Below are 10,484 nucleotides of genomic sequence, written 5' to 3' on the forward strand. Positions count from 1 at the left end.
ATAAAAGAAACTGAAATTAAATTTCTGTAGACTTCCTTTTCTATTTTTCTTCTCCTTCACTGAAAAAGTAATTATAAGTATAAATTACAACGAATTCCTCTTAAATTTATTATAATTATAAATATTTTCTCATTATTTGAAAATTTATAAATACACTATAACAAATACTTCTCATAATAATCCATTGCGAAAGTTAAACCTTTTATTCTCTATTATGGCAGTTATTTGTTAGCCAGTAGTTAATTTTAGAAATTATTTATAATTTTTAAATAATAAAAAAATATCTATAATTATTTTAAAAGAAACCCATAGTAATTTAGCTTATATTTTTTATAATTTCAACTTATTGAATAAATAAAGTAAATCATAAACATCACTGATAATTAACTCGATGGAATGTGATAATGATTGGGCCCAGACCATCGATTAATACCGGGCGATCATGCTAAGTCCATTACACTTGCTGTGGGCCTTATACGAAGTCCAGTTGCTATCTCACCTTCAGTTAGATATCAACATATAACGTTAGTTGAATCTAAAACACTAACCCAAAACATCAATCACATGGAAACTGTCGCTACACTGTGACAAATAACATCTATTATAAATGCAAAAAAAGGCTTTATTTTAGATGCAACTGGATCAATGAACATTGGAGGAAATGCTGTCAAGGGTGATGTATCTAGACAAGTCCCAAAATCTCTCACCCCACGACATCGATCAAGATTTGAGAAAGAGTAGATACACAGCAAGAAGTACTGATATGTTACAAACTGATCTAAGTTGAGAGTCCCAAATCAAACAGGCTTTCGATAGCCAAAACCGTTTCGGACATGTAACATTATGTTAAAAAGTCCCATCTATCACAAAAACTGAAGGAAGGAGCTCGAAGTTTATTGACCAATGAGACCCGTCTCCATATGTATGAAGCTCCAACAATCTTCTCTTACCGCATTGGCTGCTGGTTATAATGGTTCTTCTCTTTCTTCTTGGCAGCAGCAAGTTTGGCACTCCTTGCTGCAGCCTCCAAAGCAGCAGCTCTTGCAGCAGCATCAACCTCTTTGTTAGATTTCTTTTTTTTAGCAGCCGCCACCTTCTTGAGCCGTTCTTTCACATCAACAGCAGATGCATCTTCCTCTACCTGTTCAATTCCAGCAGTTTCCTCTTGTTCATTAAGAACATCTAAACTATTGGGTTTGTCCTGAGGTTCCTTCACCTCTCGGGAAGCCTTATCCTTCTTCTTCTTCTTCTTTGCACTTTTAGATTCCGCAGGAGCATTTTCCTTCTTCTCTGCATCTCCATTGAGTTGTTCCTCTTTCTGGTCTTTGGTGACCCCTGTAAGTGAATAAAAATAAGTCCCTCAGTTCAAAGTTTTCAGTTGCGCTACTTTTACAATGCTAAGATTCACTCAACATGCCTTATCAACCACTGATTAAACCGACTACAGCCTGCAATATTTTCATAATTTCAACAAAACTCCTATAAAGCATACCAAATAACATAATGAAGAAACAGCAAGTAAAGATATGGTACTCATACCCAGATAGGATAGATTTATCTAAAAGAACTATCTCCAGGGTAAGATAAAAGGAGCAATTTAATAGAAGGGAGAAGAAAAACAGTTACCAGATGACTCATCTTCAGCTTTCTCTTTTGAGTTAACTCCAAAATCAGCTAAAATGGCCTCTAGTTCAGCAAGCTCCTTTTTCCTTCTTTCCTTCTTGGAAAGCTGTCTTTCTGTGTCTTTAGGTGCTGGAGAAACTTCTACAGGCTTTTTGATCACCTGCTCAGGTTGTTCTTGGACCTCCGTTTCATGATCAGGCTCCTCTTCCACATCATCATCACCTTCATCAAGGAGCTCATCTTCACTTTCACTTTCCTGCAATTTGGATGGAAAACCACAACATGTCACAAATACAATTCAGACATTTCATCTCAACATCAGATTAGTGATTGGATGACATTGTGAATCGAAAGGAGCCTCCATGACACAATTTACACCAGAAGTCATCTTAGGACCAGTGATTGCATCCTCGCAGTGCTATCAGTCAAAAATGCATAAAAGATCCCCTAAAAAGAAATGGCTTATCATCTCTACATCAGCAAAATGTATCTACAAACACTTGGCAGAAAGCAGCAGTGATAGTAGAAGCAAATATAGTGGAAAATTGGTACTACACCAACAGCCACACCCCTCTAAAGGAGGTGATACAATTCAAAAGACTAAGAGAAGTCAATATGCTGAATTATAGCTCCCGTTTGGATTGACAATCACCATGCTTGCCAGAGATTATTGACAAATATGGTACACACTTTAGATACATCAAATGTGACGTGTGTGGGTGGTCTGGAATAGGGGAAGGAATTAGCAAAATCAGACAGACGCAAACAACACATGAGCATGCAAACACACACAGGGAAACTAGTGGTACGTCAGAGCACCAGATATTGTTGAATAACAGATATCTGGTTTGCAGTGGGCAAGAAGGGGACCACATGGAAAGAACTATGCTTCCAAAAGCCTTTGTTTCTCTAGATCATACAGAAAACTCGTGCATTTACTCTTGTCTCATTCTGTATGCATAAAGAAAAGTTATGCATGTGTAAGCCCAAACCTTTAAGCTTTTCATTAAAGAAATCATCTCAACACTGTGTAGTCCAAACAAGGCATAGTAGTCAGTGGCGCACGGCGCAGTGCGCGCCTTTTCAAAGGATGGCGCAAATATAAGAAATAATCTATATATTTATATAATTAGTATTATTTTGATTAGATTAATGTACAAGGAGTTAAATAAGACATATAAACCAACAAATTGAACTTAACAAAACTTCATATAATTAAATCATCCCAAAAAAAAACCACTAACAGAACAATTAAAGCACTCAAAGATTAATAAAATCACATCAATTTCAAAGATTCAATCGGCATAATTAGAGCTTGTACTGTTGTACACGCCAAAAATTAACTTAGGAAATTAGGGTTTATTAAGTTAATTTTTTTTAGGGTTTATATTTAGGAAATTAGGGTTTATTAACTTAAATTTTTTTTAAATTCATGGGCCTGGGCAGCCCAGCCAAAACCCAGGTCGCCCAGGCCTTTCTTGCATCGCGCACCTGGCGCGCGCCTGGGCAGCGCCATTCTGAAGGCGTGCGCCATGGGCGCCGTATGGCGCGCGCCATTGACTACTATGAAACAAGGCGCACCAAACAATGACTTATATGAGAGCTAACCTGAATTTCATCTTCCAAACTTTAAGTTATTCTGGAAATCAACTTGACAATCTTCTCAAACATCCCCAAATCACAAAACCATAACATACATGCATCAATTAAAGGAAATAAAGGCACCAATACATACAAATAACAAAACATTGAAATGCTCAATGGGAGAGACAATAGATATAATACAATCCCTTCAACACTATAACATGATAAGATGTACTGAATGCAGCAACTTTTGTTACATTTCTTCAGTAACTATGCAAACAGCAGACGGAAAGTGTGGGAACATTAGGTACATACCAGATCAAGTATATGACATGTCCTAACACTACCAATTCAGTAAGGAAAAGGAGATTCTTAGCAGTTGGTGGTGCATAATGTTGTACAAATGCTACATGGAGACCCCAGGACAACAATCTTTGTTTTAATAAGACAATGATGACTTTTCACTTTTGATAAGAAAAGCACAAAAGTGAACAGCATAAATTTCAAAATGACCATCAAATTGCAGCATGCAGAATGTTCGTCCCAAGTTTCGGGGTAAAGCAACATTAAGACACTTGCACACATGAAAAGAAAGGTGCACAAAATGGGCTTGACAGGATAATCCTTAAAAGGCAATTTCAACTAAAATATAAATAGCTGGGACACATTAAAAACTGTACATAATTGACTTTGATAGCAAGAACTTAATTGTAAAAACAACAATGACACACACCTGAAGAATCAGAAAAGGAAAAATAAACAATCGGTTAATTTAAAATTCATTTTTATCATATAACTGATAAAACAACAATTAACCCCAGTTTCCTTCCAATGAAAGTCCTTCAGAACAACTTTTTAGCAAAGCAATTATGTAACTGGTGCATATTGTTTATCATGCGAATCATTCACTTAAAAACTAAATAAGAACTTAACTATAAAAAGACAATTTTAGCACAAAAGAACTACCAATAAACACCTCCAACAGAGAAAAGCCAATATCCAGTAAAATTCATTAAGCATAAAGAAGTGGTCATGCTTAAGTATAGAATGACAAATGCAAATTTTACATGTAAAGGACAAATGTGACACAGCACGAAAGGAACAATGAAGCAAGACCTAGCAAATGATTGGATCATTAAGCATCATAAATGTGCAAAATGAATAACAAACCGAATTCCTCAACAAACAAACACATTATTCCATAGACCATAAGGTAATGGCATTTAATCACTAAACCAAACCGAATCAATCAAGCAATAACAGACACCATCGGTCAATAATCAGAAACAAAAATTCATTAAATTCATCCACATCCAATGACCACATAATGTGTCATAAATCTCATTCCTTATACCTCCACAGGATCAGGTTTCTTCGTCTCCTCTGCTTTATTCAAACCAGAACCACCCCATATCGCCTGAGGAGGAGCAGTGGTGGCATAATAATCATCATCATCCTCATCATCCACATCGGCCCAAGATTTCACTGTCAAAGGTGCCGGAGCCCAGAACACCTGCTTCTCCTCCTCAGCTCCCTTAGATTTCCCAGCAGCAGAAGTTTTAGGCGCGCTTTTACTTCCCTTAGAAGAGCCCTTCTCTTTGTCAGACTTCTTCTTCTTCCTCAAACTTCCTAGAGCTGCAAAGACGTTGTTGTCGCTCACCATAAACGATCCCTCATCCCTCCTATTTCCACCTCCAACCATTTTCTGTTATCCGTAAATCAAAAAATCCCCTAGATGAACACGCAAGATTTGGAAAATCTCAACCAAATTCCAAGCCCAGTTATGACAATTATTTATTATTGCCGATTTTCTGAAAATATTACCAAAAACCGTCGGAAGCAACAACAAACAACAAAAAAGGTAATTATACAAATTGAAAACAGAAAATCCAAGATTAATCAAGAAATAAGGGGATTTTCTCAGAATTTTTTTAATCGACAAAACTTATGTGAAGCAGCTTGGATATCTATTTCCAGGTTAAAATGTTCTGATTTAAAATTTCCTAAATTCCGAGCGGTTGACGAATTCGCGACTACGATTAAAGAAACCTAGAGCTAACAGAGAATTAGGGTTTCAGACAGCCAGAAAGAGAGGCGAAATGTTCCCGGAACAAAAAGGTATGCGTATCAGCGGTTTTTGGTGTGCGTACATATACGTAAGTTTACATGCGTCACATATAGATACAAAGGAGATGTATGTAGAGAGAGAGAGAGGGAGGGAGGGTTTGGTGTTACTGAGAAATGGAAATGGAGACAGGTGAAAGAAGGGGTGGGCCGCTGGGGTTGTGGTGCAGATAACGGGGAGAGAGAGCTACAATTTATATACTTGTGGTTTGTTCGCATTTGCTGGACCTTGTACTTTAGGTTATTTACAGTTTTGGACCCAAATCAAATAGTTTTTGGTAATACTTACAGTACCTATCATTTGACATAAATAAATTGATATTTTCTTATCCATTTTCACGTCACAGTTTTTGTTTGGATTAGTTAATTTCTTCTTCTCATGCTGTATTTTGATTTAGATCAAAGCTCAAATTTGTGAATTTTAAGTTGTTGGTAACATCAATTTTAACATTTTCATGATTTATCATTAAACTTTAAGATAAATTAAGTCAACATTCTTGAATTTAAATTTAATTATGCAAATATTTTTATCATTTGTAAAATTATAAATATACTCTTTATGAGATGTTAGTGATACATGCAGTATGTTTGCATAAAATGTTAACTACTAAATATTGAATGTACTTATAATTACAACTGATACTTTCAGGAGATGTACTACAATTTTATAAATGATGGAGTATCTGCATAATAAGATCAAACTTCAAGGAATGTCAATATAATTTATCATAAAAATTTAAGAAAAATTGTAATTTACCCCATATAATATAAGAAATTAACAAAAAAAGTCCGTATAGAATAAAAAGTTAGTAAATTACCCTTTATGCTATTGGAAATAAAACAAATTACTCCTATTTAAATTGTCGATACAGATAATTTACTTTATTTTTTAAAATATAAATTTTTCTTTTTCATAAAAGGGTATTTGTTCATTTGTATTTGACCCTAAATCTTTCTGAAAATGAAACAAGATGTCTTCGTAATAAATTAGAAGAAAATAATAAAAAAAAAGAAAGATTTGATGCAACGCTATTGTTTTCTGAAATACGAAATATGGCATCGTATATAACAAATTCTTGTTGAATTTTCGCTTCTCTGATCTCCGAATCCATCAGGAAACCCAAAGGAATAAAGTCAAGCCTCTAAGGGTTCATCGTCTTCGGTCACATCCATTTTTTACATTGTTTGTCCCTTGTTTCCACCTGTCTGTCCCTCATTAGACGCCAAAATCTCCCACCAAATTTAATAAAAATTAAGTTGGTGGTTAGCCCATAATTCCTGAACCTATAGAAACTATCACCTTTGATTATCTTCTATTTCTGGAATCAACTCTTCAAAGGGTTCAAGAAAGGTACCTCTACCATCATATGTTTCCGACCCTTTTTCTATCACGAATATTTTCCTTTCATTGAAACCACCCTACCACATGATGACAATGCATGAGAAGCTCGGAACGGCGGAAGTGCTCATGCAAAATTGCTCATCTGATATACAAAAGAGATTATATTACGAAAAGAAAGACCGGAAAATTACAACAGATGCTTAACCCTGTCTAGATTACATGAAGAATTTTTCTTGCTGTTTGGTAATGCACCGCCGTCTCTCACTACGCCACAAAGAATAGGAATATCATGAGAAAGAAAATCAGTACAAAGAATATCTTGATCATCAGCCACCGATTTGACGAGATGCTATTGAGGTACTTGAGCAGGGCCCCTTGAGCTCCCTCCACATTTGCCAGCGTGTCATCCATGTTTTCGTCAATCCTATGAAAAACAGTTTACTCAATGTTTAGAATCACTCTGAGAAAAATGAAATGAACATTTCGAAAAACAGGAGTCAAGTGTTATCTATGTACTACCAAATTCCAAAGTGTTGGGATAATCAACAGTGGTATCAAAATAAAATCATTCAAGATGATCCCGACGCAACTTCAAGGGAAAGCCTCAACAAACAAGTTTCCCCAGTTCACACATCAGAAGTCAAAACTTATGTTGTTGATACACATCTAGTTAAATGGAAGTTCAGGGCAACCATTTGAAGATCATTCATCACCATCGGACTGAAGCCTCAGCTTCTATAGTTCTTAACAGATTCTCTTTATCTTACTCAAACTGAATATTAAAGGACAGCATCAAATATTCCTAAGCCTTGTCCTGCTGCTTCTTATTGATTACCTTACTCCTCCAAAGGGAGGACAAACTATTTCAGGAGTTGAAGCATCATTAAAACATGACAAATTCAAATTCAACATACATATCAACCCTACAAAGAATGCAATGTATTTGACAATAAAATTGAACATAAAATTAAATGATTGAAACAATTGCAACCAACTTTGAGAAGCAACACTAAATGTTTCCACCACCTAAAATGATTTCTATGAATAAATTTGAACATAGCATAGATGTCAGTAATCCTAAGCAACTCAATGATTGCACAAGCTGAACCTGCAAATCATTAGTGATTTTAGCATTGATTGAAAATTAAAAGAAGCATAGAGTAGAAATAATGAGAAAGAAAGCAGGGTTAAGTTGAAGTTGCATACGGTCTAGAATAATTGCTTGATGTTAAGTGGTCACAAGACCACCATACTTTGTTGTTTAACTACCAGAATCGCAGTATATAATGAGTAAAACCATTGCAAACAGCAAACCTGATAGCAATCTCTCCTTGCTGAGAAACCAGTGTAGCTAGCTGATTAAAGATATTGCTGAGCTCATGAATTGTCGATTCCACATTTTGAAGAGCCTCTGCTCTACTCTGCATGTAGCTGTCCTGTAATGGAACCATTTGCTGTTGCTGTTGATTTTGTTGTTGCTGCAGCAACGGCTGAGACTCCCCATCCATCTGATTCCTGTTAGACGGGTTATAGAAGATAAGTTTTGCTAGCAAATTTATCTGTTGACATCTTGGCAATTCAGTTCAATTCAGGCTGTTTTGTTCATAGATGTTCCATGAAGTACTTGACTGGATGCTACATTCAAGTCTTTTCAGAAACTATTTAACTATTAATACAAAAATCAAACCAGCATTGTTTACTTCTAAGTATAGGAAACAAAGAAAAAGAAATGGGTCAAACATTCCTTTGAAATGGAAGGCGTGGAGATAGCAACCGACTTAAAAACATTCGTATGTGTGCTTACTTGCGGAATAATTGGGACGAAGACTGTGCACCGTTAGCCCATGGAAGAGGAGGTGCAGCTGAGTTGCTGGCAGCAGACTTTGCAGCTAAAGGACGCTGGCGAACGAAAGGATTTGAAGGATTCTGAGAAGCCGAAGAAGAAAACAATTGTCTTCTGTTTTCATGAACCTTCAAATTCTGATGAAAGAAACAGCATGCAGATTGAGTTAGTCAATAGTACAGACATATAAAAGGAGTTGCATCAAATTGGAGATGATGCAATATATTAATAGGTTACCTCTGTTCGCATAGTCAAAACTTCCTTGAACTCTTTTGTAGTGCTCATCAGACGATTCTTCAAATCATCAACAACTGTAGTAGAATGGGTGGTGGTGTCACTGGATATATTTCCACTTTCATTGCGTGAATTGCATAGATACTGTAGATCAACTACAGCAGAATTAAGAGCAGTTATATCTTGCTTGATAACTGCAGTGAGTTCCTGAATTTCCATTGTAGGATCATCAAAAACTGAAGTCCTCTTTGCAACTGCAATAGAAAGCAGAAGACATTAATTTGACCATGCCACTCTTAATGATAAACCATAGGCGCAAACCAGTGGATATCAATATTTGGAAAAATAACAGACTTATTACTAGTTTATTGTGCAAAACAGATCAGTCCATAAAGCTAACCCCTAATTCTTAAAAAGATTTTTGTCCACAAGACCACAGCATTCTTCCAGCAGAAAGAGGATGAACACTTTACAGTTTGATCGCTCAACCATCAACAAACTTTTGAACTACAGCAACAGCATAAGATTCATGTGTCCTAAAGTTTCAAAATAAGGGCAAATCAAAGTCAATTAACAAAGGATCCGCATATTCAGCCTCATACAATTAAGTAAAATTATGACAAACTACACCCATAGGCAATTCCCACAAATCCCTCAAAAACAATTAAATAAGACAACACATTGCTCAATATACACCTAACAAAATTGTGTAGCTTGGTTCTGCAATATAAGAATCTTTAATTCAATTCACGATGTCTGCTAGCGAATTACAACAAAAAACCCAACCGCAGGAACAAATAATAGCCAGATACATGCAATTCAGTCAATATGAAATAGGTCACTTCTTAAATCTCGTAATGATTCCGTCAGGAAAACCTCTTTGACGATACCCCGATCAGTGTGATAGCAAATAAACAGCCCATTACGGGAAAAATATAGCCAGGAACCCACAAAAAAATTGCTCAATAAACAATATATAATTACTCACGTTTTGCCAGTTTAGATAGCTTCTGGGATGTTTGGTGAATCCCAAAGCCAATTTTCGACGCCCTCCTGTTGAACTCGGATTGCATCGCCATCGCAGACCGTGGCGGCTCCTCCCGCTTGGATCCGCTGCTGGTCGGACCATTCTGCGAGGAAATTGACTTCTTTACCCTCTCCGCTATCCCTAAGAACTCCTGCGTCCGATCCCTAATCGAAGCATTCCCACTCTTCACCGACATTTTTGCCAGATCGAATTCTCAACACAGCAATAACATAAAAGGCTTACAACCAAAAAATTGTCTGCCCAGTGATGTATCAAGTAAATTAGAGATCGGGGAACATGAACATCGGGAATTTTCGCCCGATCTTAAACCCTGGAATTAATGAAATGGGGCCGGAAATTGCGAAACCCTAGATCTGCGAGAAAAATGCTAGAAATCAATGAAGAATGATGGATGAAGATTAAACTGGAAATTGTGTAATTTCTTTTTTTTTTTTGCGGGCGTATTACTAATTTTCCGCTTTTATATGGAGCTCTATATAATGTTTTTGCCGTTTTATATTATCTGTTTCCTGTCCATAATTTCCTTGATGGATAACTCCATTGTGTTTGGATTTGAATTTTAATTATTTTATTTTGTATTTTAAAAATAAAGAGAGAAAAATAGAAATAAGTAAGTGGGCGATTGAAAATAAATGAAATGTTTGAATTTTTGTTTTGGGGTAATTTAAAATATTTTAAAATAAGTG

At 36.0% G+C, this 10,484-nt stretch overlaps 2 protein-coding genes across 2 annotated transcripts; both read right to left on the reverse strand.

Moving 5' to 3' along the window:
- Positions 1-599: 599 nt before the first annotated feature.
- LOC105164796 (uncharacterized) lies at positions 600-5,512 on the reverse strand. The gene is made up of 3 exons (XM_011083568.3): positions 4,562-5,512; positions 1,627-1,879; positions 600-1,335 (listed from the first exon to the last, which is right to left on the reverse strand). Exons 1-3 carry the CDS (start codon positions 4,907-4,909, stop codon positions 947-949), a joined length of 990 nt encoding a protein of 329 aa, XP_011081870.1. The 5' UTR covers positions 4,910-5,512; the 3' UTR covers positions 600-946.
- Positions 5,513-6,819: 1,307 nt separating this feature from the next.
- LOC105164795 (syntaxin-32) lies at positions 6,820-10,270 on the reverse strand. Its single transcript, XM_011083567.3, has 5 exons — positions 9,739-10,270; positions 8,754-9,004; positions 8,478-8,653; positions 7,988-8,188; positions 6,820-7,097 (listed from the first exon to the last, which is right to left on the reverse strand). The coding sequence occupies exons 1-5, from the start codon at positions 9,971-9,973 to the stop codon at positions 6,938-6,940; spliced, it is 1,023 nt and encodes a 340-aa protein (XP_011081869.1). The 5' UTR covers positions 9,974-10,270; the 3' UTR covers positions 6,820-6,937.
- Positions 10,271-10,484: the final 214 nt, after the last annotated feature.

Source organism: Sesamum indicum, linkage group LG6 (assembly GCF_026168435.1).
Source record: "Sesamum indicum cultivar Baizhima isolate 11 linkage group LG6, ASM2616843v1, whole genome shotgun sequence".
Lineage (NCBI taxonomy): Eukaryota > Viridiplantae > Streptophyta > Magnoliopsida > Lamiales > Pedaliaceae > Sesamum > Sesamum indicum.